Here is a 26,787-nt window from a genome sequence, read left to right as displayed (position 1 = left end):
TGGATGTGTATCCCTCACTCCTCAAGGCTTTCTGAAGGTAGGGTTTTTCTCTTGACCTAGACCTTCCTTCCTCCTCCCTACAGAGATGGAGCAAGTCTCCATCTCTCCCCTCAGGGATCAGCCTGTCCACACAGTGGAAATGCCTTGCTCTACTTGGCAGAAAAGGCCCTGATGTGGTGGGTGAGCTTGTCAACAATGCTTGAATGTGTACATTTGTCCAATTCTGAAGTTCAGGATTAGGAGCCCCACTGCTGCCACATATCTAAGACAGGATTTTCCTTCCAGGTTTTAGCAGCAAACAAAGCTAATATTTTCATCTGCTCAAATACTTCTCTCACAACTGTTTTCAAACTCAAGCAGGGAAAAGGAGGGATTCGTATTGGGCACCCCTAATCCCAATAATGATTTACTCTGTCTTGAATCTTCTGCAGCAACTAGCAATGTCATTCACTGTACAGACAGGCACTCAAAACACATGTATCAAACTGAATTGAAGGATATAATCAATGTGTATAAAATTCATGGAATGTAATTTCTCTCATGTCATGTCCCCCCAAACCATAACTTAAATGTCCTTTTGTAGCTGTTAATGAAATGCAAATGATTCTATATATTACATAAAATATTTATTTCTTATTTACATTTCCATTTTTATGTAAATCATTGCACATCATACCACATATCAAAAAAAGAAAAAGAAAGGAAAAAAATATATAAACCTTAGACATCAGTGAAGAAAGCATTGCAAGTGATGTAATACTTAACAGCAGTCTCGCAGGTCTCGTTTCTTGCTCCTTTTGAATTTTCTAGTAGTTTCTTGACGAATGGTATCATACTCCAATATGGCCATTTTGGAAAGTCTCTGTAAGTATTGAGATGATGCTCCAGCAAGAGGATCACTGAAGCTGGAACCTGTGAAGAAAAATAAATCATCTATTAAAACTAAGCACATAATATTTTCTAAATGATATTCTCTAAAATAGAGGGCAAAATCTCTCTTCCTCAAATGACCATTAAACACTGCTAGTTCTTGATATATCACATTCGTTGAAGTAAAAATAGAAAGTATTTACTTTCTAAAGTAACATGATATCAAGTCATCTCAAAACTATTTAACTAGGGGTGCTTGGGTGGCTCAGTCAGTTGGGCGTCTGACTATTGATTTGGCTCAGATCATGATCTCAAGATCAGGGGATTGACCCCTGCATAGGGCTCCACTCAGCAGGGTGTGGGAGTGGGTCTGCTTGAGATTCTCTCTCCCTCTCTGGTTCTCCCCCCTCTCATGATCTCTCTCTAATAAATAAATAACTATTTTTTTAAAATATAACTAAAAAACTATAGTTTGTATTAAATTACATAAAACTCAATCTGAGTCTATAATGTACTTTTTAAAACATGGGATGGCTGTGGAATTTATTCCAAAGCAAAAGATACAGTCTCCATAAATAATTAACTTGTTTTATACCTTGCATGCTCATCAAGTTATTTTCTCCAAATATACCATTTCTCATAAATGCTAAGTTTAGTAAAATAGTAAAATTGTAAAGGAAAATGAATCATTAACTAAACAGCATTACTCAAGTTTCTATTATGAAGTGGTAGTAATAATAAGAAGAGATATATCAAATGATCTCTCTGTGTCAAGTACTTACATTTATCCCAGCCACACAACACTATGAAGTAGGCAACTAGTACTATCTTGGACCACAGGTATAAAAAGAAGATTTAATGGTGTTAAAAAACTTGCCCAAGGGCAAAGGATTTGAATTCAGATTCATCAAATTCAAACTTCCTATGCAATCACTACATATTGCCCTAAATATGTAAAGATGAATAAATACTTCTATTTCAAAACATATAAAACTTCAAAAATAATATACTGATTCAACAGTTTTAAAATATTATTTAAAATATTATTTATAAAATATTATTTAATTTCAAATGGTGAAGTGTCAAAAAAGCTATCTAAAATTCTCTAGTGTGGTTATTTTTGGTTTGTTTTATTATTTGAATGTATAACATAAGTAGGAAGTTCAGAGAAAGAGAGAGGGTGGACGGGAAGAATATGATTGGGATACCTGTTCTTAGTGGTATAATGAACCTGACACTTAGAAAAACTCTCTGGCTACAAATAAACTGGATTCTAGGTATTAAGCAAATGTCAAAAAACTTCAAAAATCTTCAAAGCTTCATGCAAACCAATGCAATTAGGTTGGAAGTTGTTAACAATAAGATAAATTTAAAATTCTCAAATAGAAATTTAAACAACACTTCTAGGTTACTCATTAGTCAAAAAAGAAATCAAAATAAGCATTAAAATATTCATAACTAAATTATAAAGAAAATATTACAAAACTTGTGTGATACAGCAGAAGTTATACATAGACAGATTTATACCTCAAATTTCTATGTTAGAAAAGAAGGTTTGAAAATTAAAATTTTAGGTATAAGATACACATTAGGAAAATAATACACACAAAGAACATAGTAGAAGAAAGATAATATAGGAAAGAGAAGAAATCAATGAAGTAGAAAACAAATTTACATTAAGAAATATTTTTTAGAAGAGGAGTTCTTCATTGAAGAGAATGATAAAGAAGAAAAGTCTCTGGTGAGATTAATCAAGAATAAAACACAGAAAGCACAAATAAATAACATTAAAAGAAGAGGGACACATAGAGCATGGGACTCTTGATCTCAGGGTTGTGAGTACAAGCCCCACTTGGGTGATTGGGTGTAGAGATTACTAAAAAATAAACTTTTTTTTTTTTTAAGATTTTATTTATTTGACAGATAGAGATCACAAGTAGGGAGAGAGGCAGGCAGAGAGAGAGAGAGGAGGAAGCAGGCTCCCCGTCAAGCAGAGAGCCCAACGCAGGGCTCGATCCCAGGACTCTGGGATCATGACCTGAGCAAAAGGCAGAGGCTTTAACCCACTGAGCCACACAGGTGCCCCAAAAATAAACTTTTTTTTTTAAAGATTTTATTTATTTATTTGACAGACAGAGATCACAAGTAGGCAGAGAGGCAGGCACAGAGAGAGAGAGAGAGAGAGAGAGGAAGCAGGCTGCCTGCTGAGCAGAGAGCCCAATGCACGGCTCGATCCCAGGACCTGGGATCATGACCTGACCCAAAGGCAGAGACTTAACCCACTGAGCCACCCAGGTGCCCCTTAAAAATAAAATCTTAAAAAAAAAGGGGGGGGGGATGCCTGGGTAGCTCAGTCGGTTGAGCGTCTGCCTTCGGCTAGGGTCATGGTCTCAGGGTCCTGGGACTGAGTCCCAGGTCAGGTTCCCTGCTCAGCAGGGAATCTGCTTCTCCCTTTCCCTCTGCCCCTACCCCTGCTTGTGCTCGCTCTCTCTCTCTGTTTCTCTGACAAATAAACAAAACCTTTAAAAAAATAAGTGAAAAGACTGATAAACTTAATTACATGGAAATAAAAAACTTTCAAAAGAAAGAAGAGGGATAGAAGTACAGATTAAATAAAAACTCAACTTTATGCCAATGTATCTGAAAACTTAGACAAAATGCAAAAAATTTTAGAAAATATAACTTACCAAAGTTGATTGAAGAATTAGAATGCCTTAAAAATCCTAAAATTAAAATGGTTGAATCAATATTAAAGTAATAATTCTTGCTTTGTTGTCTATTTTGTTTGATGTTAGTGTACCTACACAATCTTTCTTTTAATTAATGTTTGCATGATTTACATTTTTCCCACCTCGCACTTTTGATCTTTCTTGCCCTTAAATTTAAGGGTATGCCTCTTGCAAGCAACGTATATTTTTCTCAGTCTGATACTTTGGTTTTTCATTGAAATATTTAGTCTTTACATCTCATGTAATTGTTGTTTTGTTTAATTTTGAATCTTTAATCTTGCTAATTGTTTTCGATTTGTCCTATATGCTTTATGTTTCTTTTTTCCTCCTTTCTTGTCCTCTTTTGAAATGATCAAGTATTTTCTCATTTTATATTTCCCCTCTCTATTAGCTTGTTACTTGTATTATTTTATTATTCTTTTACTGGTTATCATACAGATTATCACGTGTCTCTTTGACACATTACAATCTACTTTAAATTAGTTATTCTGCCATTTTTCAGATAATGGGAGTATCTTACAACACTTTAACTCCACATAGGCCCCATCCTACCTCTGTGCTACTATTGTCAAGTATTCTATCTCTACATAGATTTTAAACTTCATAATACTACTGCTATTGCTTCTCATTCTTTAGCAATTGTACTTCTTTTTTGTATCACTTCCTTAATATTTTTTAGTGAAGCTCAGCAGACAATAAATTCTCTCAACTTCTATTTGAATGAAAATGTATTTGTTTCACCTTTAATTTTAAGGGTATTTTCACTGGGTATCCAATTCAAGTTTGGCAGTTCTCTCTTTTAGCCCTTGAAAATGCTATTCCACTGTCTTCTTGCTTCCATTGTTTTAAAAAAGTCAGTTGCATGTCTTACCAATACACCTTTGAAGGTAACATATCTTCTCTGTTTTCTTGTTTTGTGTTTTTTTTTTTTTTTAACTTAGTCTTTTTATTATGATGTGCCTAGCTGTGGTTTTCTTTGTTTCTATCCTGCTGAGGACTCACAGAACTTCTTGAATCCTTGGCTTTGTATTTTTCATCAAAATTGGGAACTTATCAGTCAGTATGTAAATACTGTTTCTGTCCTAACCTTTTAATTCTGGAATTAGAATTATGCATGTGTAAAGCAGGTTTATCTTGTCACATAAGGACTTTCACACTGTCTTCTATATATATTATCTTTTTTCTTCCTCCACTTTAATTGGGTACTTTCTAATGATCTTTCATTTTACAAATCTTTTCATCTGTTGCTTTCCATTTCTCCCCCAACTTTATTGCAGTATACTTCACAAATAAAAATTGTGTATATTTATGGTTTACCTGATATACATATATATACTGTGAAGTGATTACTGCAATTAAGTTAATTAACACATCCATTACCTCACATAGTTATTTTTTCTGGGAAAGTAACTGGTTCTCATATGGGAAGATGAGAACACTTGAGACTTGCTCTCTTAGCAGTTTTCAGTATACAATTTACTATTATTAACTATAGTCACCATGCTGTACATTGGATCCCCAGAACTTATTCATCTTAGAACTGTAATTTTGTACCATCATCTCCCCATTTGCCCCACTCAAAACTGTGGTAACCAGCATTCTATTCTGTATGTTTGACTTTTTTTATTTTTTGTTTTTATTTTTTTAAGATTCTGCATATAAGTGATTGATTCCATTAGGAACAAAGGTCCATGAAGCATTTGTCTTTCTCTGTCTGGCTTATTTCACTAAGCATAATGCCCTGTGGGTTTAACCATATTGTCACAGACAACAGATTTCCTTTTTTACTGCTATATAATACAGGTATCCCAACTTTTCAAAAGTTCGTGTTAAGCCATTTTACTTCTATGAAAGACCTACAATAGCACCTGTATTTGCTAACTGCCAAGAAATTCAATAGAGTTTTTTCCACTTTGATTTTAGAAAGGTAAAAGCTGAAAATAGTGTTCAGTGTTTGTTTTGCAGTGAACCATTATAGAGGTAGCACGTGCCCTGACTAGTAAGAGCAGCACCATCAAGCTCCGTCCTGAGCTACACTCAGAATCTCAGCATCAAGCTGCCTCGGCTTTGAAAAATTTCAAAAGTCAGAAACTCAAAGCAAGACTAGCATGCAGACCATGCAATGGCCCACATGAGAGATGATGAGGGCCTATCCCAAGGTCCTGAGATAATAAAGGTATGTGTATAAATATCCACTATGTTTATAAGATAAACAAAGCTTAAAGAAGCATTAAAAAGAACAAAGCAATTAAACCATGGGAAAGAAAGGAAGTTAAAAAGAATAAGTATGGGACAGCCTAATAAGACATGTGGCGGGAGAAGAAAATGAGCCAACTTACCCTTTGGTTTCTCCTGAAGTGGTACCACAGTGCAGGCCTCCTTAGTCTTCCTTATCCTAAAATTACATATTATCATAAAATCACCTTTACGTAAATCCAGGATAGATTAATTTAGAAAATAAAATAAGAGACAAGAAACTGCCTTCAGCAAAACTCACTTCACAAAGGACATCACATGGAAAGTAAATAAACATTAGAGAAAGTGAACTCATTCCACCATAACTAATCCAACCAGAAGAAGATAGGAACAACTCAACATCTTAGGTTTTGCTAATAAATTTTACCTGTAGATAAGTGTAATGCCTAATTTTCCCCATATTTATCTTTATCTTAACTTTCTCCAAGTATAATTCAGGGAATGCTAAGAGGATGGGAATCAAGATTAAATTAAAAAGGTATCTAGACAGGCCAATACTAACTATTGCTTATTTGTGTACCTTTTATTTGTTAATCACCACAATCTGAATTTTATCTTAATTAACTTTTGTTCCTACTGGGAACAGACCTACATAACAAGTACGTTATTAGAGGAAGTATGTCACCACCGAAACTGCCGTAGGTGAGATAATCCATAAGAACTGCAAATTTCCTGTAACTATATTAAACTTTAAAAGTCAGCTAGAACTTCTAAATGCTCTTTACCTCTAGGATTACTACTATCAGTTACATTACCAGAGTGTGCCTTGAGAGTCATTTAAAGTGTATGATCATAATTAAAGAAATTTGAGGGGTGCCTGGGTGGCTCAGTTGGTTAAGCATCTACTTTCAGCTAAGGTTATGATCCTGGGTTCCTGGGATCCAGCCCCACATTGAATTCCCCCTGCTCTGTGGGGAGCCTGTTTCTCCCTCTCCCTTTGCCTGCCACTCCCCATGCTGTGCTCTCTCTCTGTCAAATAAATAGATACAAAATCTTTTAAAAATTTTTTTAAAAATCAGCATTTTTAAAACAAATATTCACATATGGAAGGAAAAAAGGTGGGAAGGGGTTGTACACAAGACGAACAAAAATGTGTTACTTCCCTGCTTTGCCACGGCTTTTCATTCACGGGGCACTGTGCAATATGCAGAGGAGAATAAAACACTTGCACGCAACTCGACATGTTCTCACTAGACTGGCTAAAATAAAGACACTTGTTTCAAAGACAGGGAGAAGAACTAACATTTATGTTGGCCAAGCACTTCATAAACATTATGGCACGTAGCCACCACTCTTCCACTTTGTATATGAACAGCACTTGTCATAACATGAATTTAATGTATTCAAATTATCCTTCCCTGGTTAGGCAAATTCACACTCAAGTCAATGTAAAATGGTGAGGAATCATTTCACAAACAGCCAAACTGCAAATGAAAGAAAAGTGAAATGGAGTGAAAACAGTAGGAAGCCAAAGGAAGACTTAAGAGTAAGAGGTAGTTGGGCTAATTCAGAGGGAGTTTCTGGGTTTCCAGGTTCTTACAAATGAGCATGCGCACTGAAAGAAGAGTAACAAAACTGCTCTGTACTGAGACAAGTCTACTGCCACACTTAGCCCTACACCCTCCTCAAAGGGTCCTGAGACTCCCAATGAGAATGACAAGGGTCAGGTAAGGGTTGGGGACACGGGGTTCTCAGTAAGGATGGAAAGTCTGTCCTTAAGTCGGTTTTATACTGTATTTCCAGCTGTCTCTGTTCTTTCTACATCCCTGCCATCCCTCCTATTTACCGGTTACCATTTATTCCACCAGCAACTCACTCGCTCTCTTCCACCATTGCTGATTCTGCCTTATTTCACAGAAGAAAGAGTAATTTTGCTTTTCATATTTTTACAGCTCAGAAATCTGTCCTCAGATAATATTAAAAATGATAGGGAATAGATTGGGGGCACCTGGGTGGCTCAATGGGTTGGGCCTCTGCCGTCGGCTCGGGTCATGATCTCAGGGTCCTGGAATCGAGCCCTGCATCGGACTCTCTGCTCGGCTGAGAGCCTGCTTCCCCCTCTCTCTCTGCCTGCTTCTCTGCCTACTTGTGATCTCTCTCTCTGTCAAAGAAATAAATAAAATCTTAAAAAAATGATAGGGAATGATTAAACAAACTATGGATCCATTAATGAGATACAATGTAGCCAGTAAAGACTGTTTGAAGATCATGCAGTGACATTAAAAAATGAGTATGTGTAATTATAACTTAAAAAGGCAAAATAAAAAATTGTTAAGTACACTAAAATCATAGAGAAAACAAAAGTCCACAAAAATGAAGAAGAAAAGAAGAGAGCAAACACCCAACAAGAAAAGTTGATATATTATGATGGTTAAATTATCAAAATATTGTTTATCTTTTTTTGCTCCAAATTTTCTGCAAAGTTCTTATGCGGTTTCATAATTTAGTAAATTATGCATAACTTTTCATTTTTAGTGTCATTTTATATGACCAAAACTTATTTCAAGAGTAATTAACAAGAACACCACCATGGAAAAGTATATTCTAAAACTCCTATATTTGTGTGCTGTGTGTAACTGGCTGACTTTAAAGCTCAGGAAGTATGAAAATACAAAATTTCCCCTAAGGAAAGTAGCAACTCGGACTACTATAAATGCATCATCTTTTTTTTTTAGGCTGTCAAAGTGAGTAAGTCCTAGATATTTAATAGATACCTGATGAATAAATAAATAAACCAAAGCAGCCACCAGATCCAATGAGACCGTCTTACTAATTTCTAGATCCCTTTGGAGAAAGGGGATTTCTTTTAATGGTATGCCAGTCAGCCTAATTTATAAAAAGGAAGGTAATTATGATAATGGTTTTAAATGCCAATATTCAAAGTGAGTGGGACTTTTCTGGCTGACAGCCTCCTTGTCCACTCGTCAGCGCTGTTCTTCCTCAGGCTGTCATCTCATTTAGAACCTGCCCTCGCATGACGTCACTCAAACTAGAGACGAGACCCGAGGTACTATATTCATTATACAGAAACCTGTTAACATTGCGGAGACTTCATTTAATTTTATTGCTAAGAATTCCAATATTCTCATAGGCAATCTACACTAGAGCAACAGATATTTTTAAAAGGAAGTCCTTAAGTCCTTTCTGGCAATGTCCCTTGAAAACTGAGAAAATGGCTTACTTGTCAAACTAACTAAAATTGCTACCTAGACTAAAACAAGAGATACTTTATGAAACAAATATCAGTGGGCAAGAAAGACTTCCACTCACTAGGCAGGAAAACCTCTCCGTTTAGCAGTTATTACTACAGATGCGAGTGGAACACAAGAGAACTGAATAGCAATGGTCTACCTGACTGGACACATCTCGGGGTCAGCCTGCAGCAGTCTCGGACGAACTTCCAGTGGAGTTGAACTTACACTTTTTGGGCAACTCTGCAGTCCTGGTAAATACGGCATCTTGACACATTCTTTGAACTCTTCTAGACCAAAGGCTGTGGTGTATTCTAATTAAAAATGGTATCATAATTAATGGTATTATTTCTTGATGAAATGTATATAACTTCTTTTACTACATACTAAAATGCATAATACAATATACTCAATCAGTCATTAAGTAGAGAAAATAAAGCTACCATCCTTTATCTAGTATCTTTCCCAAGAAGTAGAATAAGGAAAAAGGGCAGGTTCACAGATCTCCTACAGTTGTCCCTGTCTTCTGCCCTCATTATTTTATATAATTAGAATTTCCAGAATATTAGAGATATTCACACTGAAATAGAGTTTAAAAGCACTTTTAAGAGTCTGATATTATCTGCTACTTTAAACATTTCTACCTTCTTGCTTTTATGTAAATAAGAGGTATAAATACATGATTATTTAGTTAACAATGAGACAAAAAGAATTTTTTTCAGGCATTGATTTTTTTTAAAGATTTTTATTTATTTATTTGATAGAGATTGCAACCAGTCAGAGAGGCAGTCAGGGAGAGAGAGGAGGAAGCAGGCTCCCTGCTGAGCAGAGAGCCCGATGTGGGGCTCGATGTGGGGCTCGATGTGGGGCTCGATCCCAGGACCCTGGGATCATGACCTGAGCTGAAGGCAGAGGCTTTAACCCACTGAGCCACCCAGGCGCCCCTTTCAGGCATTGATTTTAATTTTCAAAGGGGTGCCCACGTAGCTCAGCAGTTAAGTGTGTGCTGTCAGCACAGGTCATGATCCCAAGGTCCTGGGATAGAGCCCCACATCGGGCTCCCTGCTCAATGGAGAGACTGCCTATCCCTCTTTCCTTCTGCCTCTGTTGCTCCCCCCTGCTTGTTCTCTCTCTCTGTGAAATAAGTAAATAAATGAAATCTTCAAAAAATGATAATTTTCTCTCTGCAAAATTTCACAGCAAACCTATAAACACTAACATTGAAGCCTCAAGGTTTCTTCTTCTACTGACCTCAAATAAAAGAGATTGTCAAATTATTTAAAAACAAAACAACATGGGGCGCCTGGGTGGCTCAGTGGGTTAAAGCCTCTGCCTTTGGCTCAGGTCATGATCCCAGGGTCCTGGGATCGAGCCCCGCATCGGGCTCTCTGCTTGGCGGGGAGCCTGCTTCCTCCTCCTCTCTCTCTCTCTGCCTGCCTCTCTCCCTACTTGTGATCTCTATCTGTCAAATAAATAGATGAAATCTTAAAAAAAAAAACAACAAAAACAAAACAACATGAAGTCTAGCATAGTAATAAAAATAGTATTTAATGGGACTGGAGTTATATTAAATTCTCCAAATGCTATTTTGCAACCTTTGATTTTTCTTCTTCTGGAAAAAATAAGTTTCTCCTGATCAAAAAACATACAAATTCTCTTTTCATACAAAATAGTATTTAATGGGACTGGAGTTATATTAAATTCTCCAAATGCTATTTTGCAACCTTTGATTTTTCTTCTTCTGGAAAAAATAAGTTTCTCCTGATCAAAAAACATACAAATTCATACAAAAAAAACATACAAATACTAGATATAGGGATAAAAGGACAGATAAACTTATGTTTTCTGAGTATCTTCAATGGGAATCCAGTGGAAAAGTTGGAAAAATAGAGCAACACACTCAAAACCAGGAGTGATGACATGGGTTGGGGAGTTTGGATTTTACTCTTTTCAAGAATTACATCTCTATTTATAAAGCTGAAGGCAGAATTCAGGATAAACAAGAAATACAATTAGAATTTGCAATTTGAAGTATAAACTAAAATTAAACTATTAATATATTCATACACATGTCAAAATTCCTCAAATTAGTCTTTACTGAGCAAGGGTAGAATATAAGATACTTTCCACATAACTCACACAAAAAATAAAGTTCTGGTTAGAATTATGAATACAAAAAGATGCTGTTAAAGATTTGGATTTCTTAAAACATAAAAATCAACTCAAGATGCTTAAAAACAAACAAAATTTATGAAAAGTAATATGACCCAACAACAGAGGTAGTACTGCACTGATGCCAAGAGAAGTAGTTCTTAAAAATTTGTTTCTGTCGGGGAGCCTGGGTGGCTCAGTGGGTTAAGCCGCTGCCTTCGGCTCAGGTCATGATCTCAGGTCCTGGGATTGAGTCCCGCATTGGGCTCTCTGCTCAGCAGGGAGCCTGCTTCCCTCTCTCTCTCTGCCTGCCTCTCTATCTACCTGTGATCTCTCTCTGTCAAATAAATAAATAAATCTTAAAAAAAAAATTTGTTTCTGTCATGAGTTACAGAATTATATTAAGTAAATTAATTTTAATTTGCTTCCATTTTTATTTTCCATAAACTTAGGATATTATCCTTCCATAAATGTTACAAAAATTATAAGATGTCTCCTGACTGCTTAAAAAAATATATGTGTTACTTTAAGGCACTATTTCTACATTTTCTTCAGTAAAATAATTGTAAAAGTAAATTTACCTTTCTTCATCTTTTGTGTTTCTAAAACTGCTTTCCTCCAACTACTCTCAAAAAGAAAATAACTGTCAAAGGAATTTCTGGTGACATTGGAAGTATCAAATTTGATTTCCGGAGACAGGACTGGCATTTTTTCTTCCTCTTTCAACAGTGCTGATGAAAGTGATATTCTGCTTCAAATTCAGGACACAAAATACAAAAAAAAAACAAAAACAAGAAAACAAAACAAAACAAAAACACCAAAACCGTATTTTAGAGATAAGTATTTTTTTCTGATTTGTTTTCCATCATATAGATTAAATATTAACGGAAAGTTCACTTATAACATGTAAATACATATTCTTGTGATTTTTAAGTAAGTGGCCTTTAATAATATAGCTAAAATTGGTAGTAAAAATTTTTTCTTTTAAATATTTTAATAAGTTCTTTCAAGTCTCAGGGCACTGGTATTTAGCAATATAAAAAAATTTGAAGTTCAACAGCAAGTTATGGGGCACAAGACAATAAAATGTTTAGGATCCTCTCAAATATATTACCGTTATACACAATGACCTAGTGGGACTTATCTCTGAGAGGCAAGGATGGTTCAACACACAAAAATTAATGTGATATACCACTTTAAAAGAATAAAGGATTAAAAAGTCACATGATCATCTCACTGGATACAGAAAAGGCATTTGATAAAATTCAACAGTCTCAACAAAGACAAAGAAATAAAGACAAAGAGATAAAAGACAAAGACAAAGAGATTAAAAACTCTCAACAAACTAGGAATAGAGAGAAATTATCTCAACATAATAAAGGCATGTAAAGTCCACAGTTAACTTCACAATCAATGGTAAAGAATCAAAATGTTTTCCTCTAAGATAAGGAATAAGGCAAAGATGACCACTCTTACCACTTCTATTCAACTATAAGTCCTAGCCAGAGCAATGAGGAAAGAAATGGAACTCAGACTGGAAAAGCAACAGTAAAACTGTCCCTGTTTACAGATGTCATGATCTTAAATATGTAGAAAATCCTACAGACTCCACTTAAAATCATTTGTACTTTTATACACTCAATAAACTATCTGAAAAGGAAATTAGGAAAACAACCCAATTTACAATAACATCAAAAAGAAGAAAATACTTAGGAATAAACTTAGTTAAGGAATGAACAAACTATACACTGAAAAACACTGATGAAAAATTAAAGACATAAGCAGAAAGACATTCTATGTTCACAAATTAGAAAACTTAATTTTATCAAGATAACCATACTACCAAAAATGATCTACAGATTCAATACAATTGAAATCCCAATGGCATCTTTATACAGAAACAGTTAAAAACATTCAAAAATTCATATGGACTCACAAAGGACGCAAGATAGCCAAAACAATCTTGAGAAAGATCAAAGCTGAAGGCACCAAACTTGCTAATTTCAAAATATATCACAAAACTAAGGTAACCAAAACAATATGATAATGGTATAAAAACAGACATGTAAGCCACTGGAAGAATAGAATCCAGAAATAAATCAACATATACACAGTCAACTGGTCTTTGACAAGGATGCCAAGGAGTACACAAGAGGGGAAGGATAGTATCTTCTAACAAACAGCATTGGAAAAACTAGATATCCACATGTGAAAGAATGAAACTGAGCCCTATCTTATACCATACACAAAAATCAACTCAAAGTGGATTAAAAACTTAAACCTAAGACCTAAAACTGTAAAACTCCTATAAGAAAACATAGGGGGAAAAACTTCATGACATTGGTCTTGCAATGATTTAATGGATATGATGCCAAAAGCACAGGAAACAAAAGCAAAAATAGACAAGTAGGACCTGCATCACACTAAAAAGCTTCTGCACAGCAAAGAAAATGATCAGTAGAGTGAAAAGGAAACCTCTAGTCTGGGAAAAATATTTGCAAATCATATATCTGATAAGGGGTGAATATTCAAAATATGTAACTCCAAAGCAAAAAACAAACAACAAAACAAAACCAAAAACTGTAATAACATGGTTTAGAAATAGGTTTAAGGACTTGAGTAGACATTTCTCCGAAGACATACAAATGGCCAACATGTATATGAAAAGATGCTCCGGCTAAGGCCAAAGAGGTTACTGCCTGTGTTCTCCTCTAGGATTTTGAGGTTTCCTGTCTCACACTTAGGTCTTTCATATATTTTGAATTTATTTTTTTTGTATGCTGTAAGGAAGTGGTCCAGTTTCAATGGCATGTTGCTCTCCAGTTTTCCCAACACCGTTTGTTGAAGAGACTCTTTTTTCCACCGGATATTCTTTCCAGCTTTGTTGAAGATTGGTTGATAATAGAGTTGTGGATCCATTTCTGGTTTTCTATTCTGTTCCATTGATCTATGCATCTGTTTTTGTGTCAGTACCATACTGTCTTGATGACTACAGCTTTGTAATATGGCTTGAAATCTGGAATCATGATGCCTCCAGCTTTTCTTTTCTCTTTTCTTCTTTTCAGGACTGCTTTGGTTATTTGGAGTCTTTGTGGCTCCATACAAATTTTAGGATTATTTGTTCCAGTTCTGCAAAAAATGCTGGTGGTATTTGACAAGGAGTGCATTAAATGTGTGGATTCCTTTGGGTAGTTTAAACATTTTGACAATGTTTGTTCTTCCAATCCATGAGCATGGAATGTTTTTCCATTTCTTTGTGTCCTCTTCAATTTCTTTCATCAGTGTTCTAGTTTTCAGAGGACAGATCTTTTATCTCTTTGATTAGGTTTATTCCTAGGTATCTTATTGTTTTTGGTACAATTACAAATGGACTCAATTCCTTGATTTCTTTTTCTGCTGCTTCATTGTTGAGGTACAGATGTTCCATCTATCTTATACTTTGTTGAGGGTTTTTATCAAGAAATGGATGCTATATTTTTCAGATGTTTTTTCTACATCTGGTGAGAGGATCATATGGTTCTTATCTTTTCTTTATTAATGTGGTTGTCAGATTGACTGATTTGTGAATATTGAACAACCCCTGCAGTCCAGGAATAATCTCACTTGATTGTGGTGAATAATTCTTTTAATGTATTGTTGGATCCAATTTGCTAGTATTCTCAATTTTTGCATCCATGTTCATCAGGAATATTGACCTGTGGTTCTCCTTTTTAGTGGGGTCTTTGTCTGGTTTTGGAAACAAAGTAATGCTGACTTTGCAGAAGGAGTTTTCCTTCCATTTTTTTTTTTTTGAATAGTTTGAGAAGAATGGGTATTAGCTCTTTTTCAACTTCTTACCAGACTAGTAATTCTACTTCTAGCTTACTAGACACATCACCAGAGACAAGGAAAATAAAAGCAAAAATGAACTATTGGGACTACATCAAGATAAAAAACTTTTGTACAGTCAAGGGAACAGTCAACAAAACTAAAAGGCAGCTTATGGAATGGGATAAAGTATTTTGGACTATATATATAGATATATAGAGAGAAAGATACAGATTTCACATCAATAAAGAATAAATAAAACAAAGACCTTGAAGTCCTAACTACAAATTGGAAGTATAAGACTTTCATCTAAAAAAAGAAAAAAGACACCAAAAAAAAAAAAAAAGCGTTTTCTAGCTCTGTTTACTAAACCTAATAAGTAAAGTGTGACTTAAAAAAAAAAAAAGAAAAAGAAGCTTTGTGCAGTGGCAGTATCGTAGGCAATGAGGTTTATCTGAGGTGCAATTATTGCTAATTGAAAAAGAAAAGAAAAGAAAAAAGAAAAACACAAAAACCAACCAGAAATAGCTCATTCCAGGTCTGTGGAAGGAAATGTACAAGATAAGCCTAGAACATTTTGTCATTCCAGAGACCTAGTAATCTGTCAGTAAAGACTATAGCCATGGTAGTCATCAACTTAAAAAGGCTCCAAACTGACCAATAATGAGAGTTATAAACATTAATAAAAATATTAACTGCAGTAAATTGAAATGTATTAAATATGTATAATACATACATATACAGGCATACCTTGCTTTATTGTGCTTCACTTCATTGCACTTCACAGAAAATTGTTTTGTTGTTGTTGGGTTTTTCTTTTGTTTTGTTTTGTCAAATTTGAAGGTTGCTCCAACCGTTCATGAAGTAAGTCTCTTGGTGTCATTTTTCTGACAGTATTTGCCCATTTCACATCTGTCACATTTTGCTAATTCTTGCAGTATTTCAAACTTTTTCATTGTCATTATATTTGTCATGGTGATCTGTGATCAGTAATCTGTGATGTTACTATTCCAACTGTTTTGAAGTGCAATGAAGCGTGCCCATATAAGACAGTGAACTTAATCAGTAAGTGTCGTGTGTGTTCTCACTGCTCCATTGACCAGCTGTTCCTCCATCTCACTCCCTCTCCCCGGCCTCTTTATTCCCTGAGACACAACAATACTGAAATTAGGCCAATTAATAACCCTACAATGGCCTCTAATTGTTCAAGTGAAAAAAAGAGTCACATGTCTCTCACTAGAAATGATTACACTTAGTAAGGAAGGCAAGTCAAAAGCTGAGAGGTTGAAAGCTAGTCCTTCTGTGTCAAACAGCCAAGTTTAAATGCAAGGGAAAGTTCTTAAAGAAAATTAAAAGTGCTACTCCATTGAACATACAAATGGTAAGAAAGTGGAAGAGTCTTACTGCTGACATGGAAAAAGTCTGAGTGGTCTGGATAGAAGATCAAACCAGCCACAACAGTCCCTTAAGCCAAATATAGGGCATGGCTTTGATTCTCTTCAGTTCTATGAAAGCTGAGGGACATGAGGAATCTGCAGAAGAAAAAGCTTAAAGCTCACAGAGGCTGGTTCATGAGCACTAAGGAAAGAAGCCATAACCATAACATCAAAGTGCAAGGTGAAGCAGCAAGTTCTCCAGAAGATCCAGCTAAGATAATTAATTAGGGTGGCTACACTAAACAACAGATTTTGGGGGCAACAGACTGAGCACCTGGGTGGCTCAGTCAGTTAAGAGTTTGCCTTCAGCTCAGGTCATGATCTCAGGATTCTGGGATCAAGCCCTGCATCTTTCTCTCCCTCTGTCTGCCACTCCCCCTGCTTGTACTGTCTCTCTTTGTCAAATGAATAAATAAAATCTTTGGGAAAAAAAAAAGAATATGTTTCATTTACAAAAAATAAAAAAAATAAACAACATATTTTCATGGAGATGAAATGGCCTTCTATTGGAAGAAGATGGATCTAAGATTGTCATAGCTAGAGAGGAGAAGTCAATGCTTGGCTTCAAATCTTCAAAGGACAGGCTGACTCTTGTCAGGGCCTAATGCAGCTGGTGCTGGAAGCCAATGCTCATTGACCATCCCCCAAATCCTAGAGCCCTTCTGATTTATGTTAAATCTATTCTGCCTGTGCTCTGTAAGTGAAACAACAAAGCCTGGATGACAGATGTCTGTTTATAAACATGGTTTACTGAATATTTTAAGCCCACTGTTGAGACCTATTCAGGGAAAAGATTCCTTTCAAAATATGACCCCTCACTGACAATGCACCTGGTTACCTAAGAGCTCTGATGGAGATGGACAAGGAGATTAATGTTGTTTTCATGTCTGAGCACAACAGAAATTGCTGGTTTGTAGGCCTGTAATAGAACTGATCTCTGAATTTTTTAATTAAACAACTGAGGTTTGGAAGGGTTATTAAATGGTTTGCGTCTAACATTATACAACAAGCAACAACAACAACAAGAGTATTAATTTTATCAAATTCTCTTCTGTTAATGGAAAGGAGAAATAGACAAAGGAAAGCAATTAAAGAAATATTAAAATTGAGCTCTAACAAAATTAAGACTAAGCATGTAAAATATTAAGAAAACAATTTTTAAAAAACTGTAGGCAAAGTTTCCATTTGGACATAGGGGACTTCCCATTTCCTAAAATTCATAAGCAGTTAATTTGCCAGTTTGTGTTTAAATATTCAATTCACAGGAAGAATTACGTGGAAGCAGTCCCTATATTAAGAACCCCTAGGCTATGAGTTGAAAAATGAAGAAATATAGGAGCAATGGCACCTATGATATATCCCATCCACCTATATATCCCAGATCCCTTTGTTACTTCCCCCTTCCTGTTCACCCATTCCTGGATGGGACAAAATATTTATTTTCTTGTTAACCTTTCTGTGCCTCAAGTCTCTCCATCTAGGGAGCTAATAAGTTCTGCCTTACAGAGTTATTAGGAAGTCTGAAGGTGATTTAAGACAAGCATCTAGCTAAATGCCTAATATGTTGCTTTAATTCTCAAACCAGAATCTTTAGTTCAGACAGCAGTAAGGTACCTTTATACACAGAGACAAATGATGGCTGCTATTATTATCATAATTATCATGATTACCACCCTAGGCCAAGAATCAGCTAATGGCCGGGTACAAGAGAGATGCAGCTTGACTCAATGCCTCTTCCTCTTTTCCCTTCAGGGTAAAGGTGCACCCCTAGAACTCTTCTGTTTTTCTTTGTACTGACCTCTTCTTACCTTATGCTTTCCATGTCCTTCATCTCCTTGCACAGTACAAATGTAAATATTTTCCCATGATGTTCTATTCAGTTTTGCTGTATACATCTCCCACTGGCTGCATCTGCCAAGTCTCCTTCCTTGTTTCATTTCCTTACGTAGTTTGTAAACTTTGACTGTGAACTCATCTTTAGAGAGATTCCTACCTATGGGAGTCCAGCACTCCCTGAGCTCTGGAAACGTTGCTGTACAGACTTCTCCATTATATGGTTTGGGTGGTATAGACATTTTGGTCTGGGTTTCAGAGGTGCCAGAGTAGTGAATATGTCAGTTTCTTGGGTGGTGGTCCCCGAAGCATGTAGTCATGTGAATTCAGACGCCAGACTTGAGCTGTGGGGGTATGAAGCTGTGCACAGTCTGTGTGTTAACAGCTAACTCTTTCCCTGCCATAGTCCAAGTGGATGGTAGGCTTCCTTGCAGCCTCCTCGAGCCAGTGGGGGCACATTTTTCTATTATCAGCTCAGTGTAGCAGGTTGTATTTTTCAAAGAAGGATACACTAATACATACTCATTCCTACCCGTTCTTCCTTCAATGTGATGTTGATACTCCTCCTTCAAGAGATGAAGTCTGTGTTCCCTCTCCCTGAAACTAACTTCCTGCATAAATATAGTGCCGTAGAAGTGACACTGTGTGATTTCCAAGGCTAGGGCGTAAAAGGCAATACAACTTCCCCTGGCTCCCTCTTGGGATCTCACCTTTGAAATCCAGCCACCATTTTGTGAGGAAGTCATAATATAAAGGTTCCAGTTGACATCCACAGCTAAGGTCTCAGCCCACAGCGAGCATCAACCACCAGACATGGGGATGAATGAGCCTGCAGGTGATTCTAGCCCCAAGCTTTCGATTCTTCCATCTGAGAACCCAGACATGGTGAAGCAGAGCCAAGCTGTCCCTGCTGTGCACTGTCCGAATTCCTGACCCACAGAGCACAATAAATGGTTGTTTTCCACGACCAAGTTTTGGAGAAATTTGTAATGCAGTCATAGTAACTGGAACAGTACTCCTTTGTGATTTCCAGCTTTCGGCAGATGCTCAATAGTGGCTTCCTATGTAAGTGTTCCTTCATTGCTGGCACCTGGGGATTTCCTTCTCTTGGTCCCTAGCTCAGCTACATTTCCATAAATTATCTTATTATACTTTACCCAGCATTTGAAATATTCCAAAGTAGAATGGAGTCCCATCTGTGTCAGGTCCTTCTGCCACATGACCCAGAAGTTCCCATAACTTTTCAAATAAGGACATAAAAGATTGATGCTTTTAATTCCTTTTATATATATACTTAAAAATAAGAAAGATAATAAACCCTATAGAAAATGAATTTATTACAGGACAGATAGTTCCTTCCAGAAAAAAAAATACAAATGATCAATAGAAGTTCATCCTCACTAGCTCTCAAATAAAAGCAAAATAATATAATGAGCTATGACTTTTGCCAATCAAAATGGCAAGGATCTTTAATACTAGACAACACAAGACGAGGTTCAAGGAAAAGAGGAACTCTCATAAGTTCTCAGCTTATGTATCGGTAAATTATGCCCAGAAAGCAACCTAGCAGTATATATGTTCTAATAATTTTATATGTGTTTGAGCCAGCAAATAATAATTTATATAATATTATATACATATAATATAGTATCATAATTTTATATACTTTTGAGCCAGGGATTTATCCTAAAGGAATGACCATTGATAACATACAAATACAAGGATGTTAAATCCTGTATTTTTTATAATAGAAAAGAAAAAAAAAAGACTGAAAATAACCCAAACATCAAAGAGCACTGGTAAGATTATCTTTATTTTTAGCTTTGTTTAAAGAAAAATAGTTTTCAAGTGAACATAAAGACAAGTTGCAGATTCATTGAGAAAGCTAGTTATTTATTTACCCATAATGCCAGTCATTGTGCTAGGAGCTGAAATACAAAAATGGTGAAGATGCAAAAGCATATGGTATGTTGGGGGAACAAAGTAAACAAACAATTATAGTTCATTACAATAAATATTAGTGATAAAAGTACGTTTCAATTCTGTGGTACAACAGAGCGTTTGCTAACCTAGCCAGATGGGGGAAGTAGGAGTTTTGCTTTTGTTTTTTAGCAAGGGATGTTCAAGCTAAGTCCCACAGGTTTTCAGAAGCAGAAATTGACTGTGACGGTCAATAGCCTGAATGTTTACTGACATTCTTGCTCCTCCAGAGAATAGAATTGTTCCTAAGAAGTGCCTACCTCCCTGTGATTGGAACGTGAGTGAGTGCAATGTGTAACACTTTCTGCAAGAAGCTACTTTAAGAAGCAGGTCTGCTTTCTCTGCACCTTCTTCTCCTTGCCACAGGTGAGATAATAGGGAAGTGCTAATGAATGGCAGAGCCTGATTCTACAACCAAATGGAAGAAAGCTTCCTGCTGACCAGGACTATCTGCTTTGGAATTGTTATGTGAGCAAGAAAGAAACTTACCCATTAAGACACTTAGATGTTGAGGTCCATTTGTCATTACAGCTAGCAACAGACTAATACATGCAATTTTTTATTCCCAAGTGTAATATTAGCTCACTTATTCAAATACATTCACTAAAGCGTGTACTGTGTGCAAATCAATATGCCACGTGCATGACAGCTATGAAGAAGAACAGAGATTCTGGCTTTACAGAATTTCCAGTGCAAAAGGAAAAACAGCAGCCACTCACACAACTGTAATATAAGGCAACGTGTGACATTACAGCCCGAGGAGGGAGCGATGTCTCACAACAGGACAGTTTAAAGAAGGCAGATGTCATTTTCAAATGGAAGTTCAAAAAAGACTTGGAAGAGGCTAGAAAATGACACTCAAATAGAAGTTAGACAGGCGGAAGTGCAGGTATAGGCATTCCAGAAAAAGATACGGATGTGAAAGATGCCTCGGAGAATGGAGCAGGATTCAGATAAGGGCGCTGTGAGAGAGAAGGAAACGACAGTTTGAGGCGAGATCACAGACAAATCTGAATGCTAGCCCAAGTGCTTTGCACTTCTGTAAGCACTGGGAAGGCACTGACGGATTCTGAAGACAGGTGCAGCACATTCAGGTACGCTTTAAGATTAATCTGTCAGAGACTGGAACCAGTTAAGAGTCCACTATAATAATAATAGTCCAGAGTGCTTAAATTAGAGTAGCAACAGTGGGAATACAACAGCTGATTAAATTTATGAGGTTCAGCAAAGAAAAAAAGAGTCAAAGATGACTGAGACTGTGAACTACGGTGACTAAGAGAATGATGAATTACATTCAAAGAGAAATTGCTAAGTCTGGGGATGGAGAACAACAAAGAGCTAGGTTTTAAGTAAAATGAGCGGCGGACATCCAGGTGGAGCTACAGAACCTGGGTCTAGGCTGTAGGAATTGGGGACTGTAGCTTCGGTTGGGAGAAGAAATTTTAAGAGTCACCTATTCACTAGTGAGAATTGAGGCCAGAGACTGGATTAAAGTTGCCAAAGAAGACTTGAGAGGCAGAAGAAAGCCAGATTTCCTTAAAAGGTCCACAAAGCAGGAAGAAAAAGAAGAGGCTGGGAGGTGACCGGAGAGGCAGAGAATACTGAGGAACCAGAATCATAGGAAGTACTGGACCATGTCCAATTCTACAGAAGCTCAAAATGGAAGGAAAAATTAACAACATAGCAACACCAAAAGTGCAATTTCATTTAATCCTCAAAGAACCCGATAAAACACAATTCCCAGTCAATTCCTGACCAGGAATTCCCGCCCAACAAAGAACACATTTTATTCATCCGAGTAAAAGGAGCCCGGATTCTAACCTTGATTCTGCCCTGCAATAGCTGCATAACCTCAGGGTCATGAAGAAAATAACAGCGCCTCCGATTCTCAGAGGGTTAGTGAGGATTAAATTTCAATGCACGTAAAGTGTTCAGCATGGTGCTGGACATGTAATAAACACTTGATGAGTGGACGCTATTGTTTTAACTGTTTTTAAATAATAATAAACACAGATTTTTCATAACACAGTCTGTTGATGGAAATGTCGATCAGTAAAGATGTTTCAGAATGCAAGATTCCACCAAAACTTTTTAACATACACACATATGACCCAGCAATTCTGCTTCAGGGAATTCATTTTACAGAACTGCTCTCCATGTGTAAGAATGTTCATCGTTGCATTGTTTGCAATAAGGAAAAACTGGAAACAATCTTAACGAGGAATGGTTACATAAATTACAATATGTCCATACCATATGATCACACATTTGTATGATGCAACTACCCTATCAATGCAGACCTAAGTAAACCGCTATGAAGTTATTTGTCACATCTTTTTAAGTGAAAAAGACAATTTCTAAAAAGAATCCAGATATGATTCCTATGATTAAAAAAAAAATGAAAAAAGAGTAGAAGGATAAACACTAAATTAACTCTAAGAAGTGTTAGAGGGGCGCCTGGGTGGCTCAGTGGGTTAAGCCTCTGCCTTCAGCTCAGGTCATGATCTCAGGGTCTCTGGGATCGAGCCCCGTATCGGGCTCTCTGCTTGGCAGGGAGCCTGCTTCCTCCCCTCTCTGGCTGCTGCTCTGCCTACTTGTAATCTCTCTCTCTCTCTCTCTCTCTCTATCTGTAAAAAAGAAAAAAAAAATTAAAAAAAAAAAAAAAGAAGTGTTAGAAAGGAGAAAAAGGTAGAGAGGGCCTTCATTTCTGACTCTATATTCTTCTGTATGAATGAGAACTACTAAATATGTTATAATATAATTTTAAAAATGTAAAAAAAGAAATGTCAGAAGTATTTTTGAAGAGATGCCACTGTAACAGAGGATTTAAACTCACCATTAGCAATGTAGATAAAAAGTCAATGAAGATGGACAAGCTGGGATTTTTGTGCTTCAGAGAGTACAATACCTTGAAAATGGTTGCAAAGTTGCATTTCTCTAGACAGAGGCTCCAGTTTTCACGTCTATGGCCCCCAAAAGGTTGTAGAGGTAGCATGACCCATACAATAGAACAGACGCAAGTCTTTTCTAGTATGTGTAATCCCTCATGAAAAAAGTAATAGGTAAATCAGAAATGGCACAAAGCAAAATTGGCATGAAAACGGAGCCAGAGCTAATTAACACAGTGTCTCAAGTCCTGCCCCACATGGCTGGGTTCAAGAGTGAGGTACAGCAGCAGTCAAAGACAGAAGAGAAACAACCCCTTTCTCACACTGCCCTTTAGTTTGAACCCTGGGCAGGCTGGAGGGATATCCTGTAAGGGCGTGTCCACCTGACGCAGGGATGCTCGAACTAGCCCGTACAGAGCTTGAGGAGTGCTGAAACATACTCTGGCAGGCAGGTCCTCGGGTCCCGTTTTCGTTCCCATCTCTCTGCTTCACCCAACCCCGCCGAGCAGCTTTGGCCCAGTCCTCAGCCACTCCTTGCCCGCCAGCTCCCCTTAAAGTGTATCAAGAGAAACCCTGGAGTGATTCATGTGCCTCCCTGGGCTAGCTTCCCCTGCCCGGAAGGGGGCCTGCCCAGCTGACTTCTGGTCCCCATCTCCCCTTCAGCCCTGCCCTGCAAGGTCCCCGCGCCCCCCACCCCACCCCACCCCTCCGCTCCCGGTACGCGGGGGGTCCTCTGGAGACTACCCGCACTCACTGTCCCCGTGGCTCCACCTTGGAGGAGAGGGGCTTCTTCAAATGCCTGGGCCGTGGCGGTGGTGCCCAGGTCTGAGGCTCCATCAGCGGGGTCAACGGGGGCAGGGGACAGCGCGGGAGCCAGCGGCCGCCTGCAGCCGAGCCGAGCCCTCGGCCCAGCTTGGCCCGGGCGCGGGGCTGGCCGCGGTGGCGGGGCAGGGAGGGCGGCCCAGCGCTTGAGCGGACGCCGCTCTCGGAGTGAACATGCTTGGCTCCCGGCAGCCCGGCGACGCTCGGAAGCGGAGCGCGGCTCGTCAGCCACTCAGCCCCGTCTGGCCCGGCGAGCGGCACCGGTTGCTGCAGCCCCGCCCGCCCGACGCGCGCCGGTTGCCAGGCGCCGGAAGCTTCGGGGCTGCCTTAACGCTCGCGGTCACCAGCCGCGGTCTTCTCGGAGCTGGGACTGCCGATTAAGGTGCCCCGCCAGGAAGGCCCCCGGGCGCCTAGAAGGCCGCTTGGGACTCACTCAACAACTACTATAGGTGCCACCACTATAGTAGGGGCACCTGCGGGGGCACTGCTACGGCGGGTGGTGGGGAAGGGCGGAGTGCAGGTTCGGAAGAAGCTGAAATGAGGCTGGGTGTATGGGGGTCAGACATGGCCTAAGTTCAGTGAGGCATGAAATTTGCGCCAGGCGCCTGTAGAATGGGTAGTGGGCAGTTAGACAAAGTTATGTTCAGTTCTCTGGGTTGCATTTTTAAGAATCAAACTAACCAGGCTCTCCAGAGTACTGATGAATGTGGAACTTTCAAACAGCCCAGCAATACCTGCTATCTCAATCTCAGGTTAAGTGACATAGTCATCCCAGAGTTCCCTCACTATGCCCGCCCGAATTCCATGTTCTAGGTCTCCTTTGTCTAGGTTCTTTGGTGAAAGCTTAGGTGTGTGTCCCCTCCCCAGTAAGTAAGCCTAGCACCCTGATTTGCGTGATAGGACCTTAGCATCTATACTTTTGCTGAATTAAACCCTCTAGCTCCATTTCATGACCCCAAATAGGGCTGCAAGTTTAGCCCTAGTAATAGAGGGTTTCAGATCTTTCAAAACTGAAGCTGCTTTCAAACACACTTTTCTGTTCACTAAGCTCCACACACATTTCCTAGTTCCTCTGGTTAAGAAAACTAATCAGATCTGGAACCCAATACTTATCCCACCACTTACGCGTGTGATCCTGGGGGAAGGAAAGTTAACCACTCATCTAAAAAATTGGGATAGTGGTGTACTTACCTAATGGAATAGGCTGCACATTGAAATGACATGGAGAATTTAAAGAGAAAGGCCTAGGACCTATCCCACCAATTAATTGGTTCTAGGATTGCTCTCAAAGTGGAAAGCGACCAAGGATTATATAAAGTGTACACTAGCAGTCAATACATGATTGAATGTTTATTATTAAATGGTCTGCTTTTGAGTCTGCTGTCATATCCTCTTGGCTGTCACATCTGCTACTGACACTGCCTCCCAACTCTTGACTCCTGCTGTTCTATCACCAGTTGTCCAAATTCTACCTCCTTTGTGAAATTTCCCAATCTGCACAGCATGAACAATTTCCTATACTCCCCTAACATGTTCTATTTTCACATAATTGATCCCTACACAATAAAACTCATCTTTGAGTCCTTTACATAATATATGTGCATGTATACATACATATATGTATTTAATCTCCATGAACCCACAGGGCAGCCCCCAACTCCTCTGACCATTCACCAAGGACAATGTGCCTGCAACTGGAAAATTAAAACTTTAAATTCCTATTGCTTTCGGGGCACCTGGGTGGCTCAGTGGGTTAAAGCCTCTGCCTTCGGCTCAGGTCATGATTCCAGGGTCCTGGGATCGAGTCCTGCATCGGGCTCTCTGCTTGGCAGGGAGCCTGCTTCCACCCCTCTCTCTCTCTGCCTACTTGTGATCTCTGTCTGTCAAATAAATAAATAAAATCTTTAAAAAAAAAAATTCCTATTGCTTTCAAGAGGCTTGATTCAATCAAAAAAGCAAAAGGACTGCAAAGCACCAGGCACTATTCTAGGTGCTAGACCAGAGAAGGCAAATACTCAAACCTTATAGTGGTACATATTCTCAAAACCTTGAGTGGCTGTGAAAAGCAACAGGAATAAATGGAAAAGTATTTCAAGGAGTAAGAAATGCTGTGAAAAATACAGTGTTATATTAAGAAATGTCATAAGACCTTTTTCTAGAATTACCAAGTAAAATACACAGACCTGAGGGCCAAGAGTAATTAGAAGCTTGTCATTTTTAAGAAACAAGAATATAACTGGGAACTAAAGATCAAAGAATGGCCCTCCCAAACATTCCCTGCCCTAATTCCTGGAATATGCTGCCTACAGATGACTTTTGCTGATGTACTTAAATTAAGGAATTTGAGATGTGGAGACTCTCCTGGATTATCTGGGTGTCTCAATTTGATCACAAGGGTCCTTAGACTTTGAAGATGGAAGGGGCTACAAGCCAAGAAATCCAAGTGGTTTCTAGAAAATGAAAAAAACAAACAAACAAACAAAAAAAACACCAAGAAATTGGGTTTTCCTCTAGAGACTTCAGAGGGCAGACAGGCCTGATGACACCCCGACTTAGCTCTGGAAAACCAATTTTGGACTTCTTACCTCTGAAATTGTTAAAGACAGTAAATCTGTTTTAAGTCCAGGAAACAAGAACTTAGTGCCTACTCTGTATCAAGTTACTAAGTTGAAAGGATTAAAAGGCTGGCCTTAAAAAGTTTTAACCCAGCGAGGGAGACATCTGTATGAAAGCCAACATTTTGGCTGGTTCGATATCAGTCTGTAGAAAAGCAGTGGGGGCAGAATGTTGTCAGTCTTCCCCTACAGGTGGTTCCAACACCCCA

At 38.1% G+C, this 26,787-nt stretch overlaps 1 protein-coding gene and 1 pseudogene across 1 annotated transcript; one reads left to right on the top strand and one right to left on the bottom strand.

Moving 5' to 3' along the window:
• Window positions 1–682: 682 nt before the first annotated feature.
• On the bottom strand, window positions 683–23,969 carry C1H8orf89 (chromosome 1 C8orf89 homolog). The gene is made up of 6 exons (XM_046025094.1): window positions 23,896–23,969; window positions 11,779–11,945; window positions 9,207–9,360; window positions 5,939–5,994; window positions 3,558–3,593; window positions 683–912 (listed from the first exon to the last, which is right to left on the bottom strand). The coding sequence occupies exons 2-6, from the start codon at window positions 11,903–11,905 to the stop codon at window positions 761–763; spliced, it is 525 nt and encodes a 174-aa protein (XP_045881050.1). The 5' UTR covers window positions 11,906–11,945; window positions 23,896–23,969; the 3' UTR covers window positions 683–760.
• On the top strand, window positions 15,419–15,503 carry LOC123928023 (annotated as a pseudogene).
• Window positions 23,970–26,787: the final 2,818 nt, after the last annotated feature.

The sequence above is a fragment of the Meles meles genome, chromosome 1 (assembly GCF_922984935.1).
Source record: "Meles meles chromosome 1, mMelMel3.1 paternal haplotype, whole genome shotgun sequence".
In the NCBI taxonomy this organism is placed as follows: Eukaryota; Metazoa; Chordata; class Mammalia; order Carnivora; family Mustelidae; genus Meles; species Meles meles.
The sequence above is the reverse complement of the archived record's forward strand: the minus strand, read 5'-3'. Positions and strand labels throughout refer to the sequence as shown.

Excerpts from the sequence above, each read along its gene's own strand:
- C1H8orf89 (XM_046025094.1), bottom strand. The coding sequence starts at position 11,905 with ATGCCAGTCCTGTCTCCGGAAATCAAATTTGATACTTCCAATGTCACC. Across the intron at positions 9,361-11,778 it reads AACACAAAAGATGAAGAAAG|AATACACCACAGCCTTTGGT; the intron begins GTAAATTTACTT and ends ATTTTTAATTAG. Across the intron at positions 913-3,557 it reads TAATTCTTCAATCAACTTTG|GTTCCAGCTTCAGTGATCCT; the intron begins GTAAGTTATATT and ends TTTTCTTCACAG.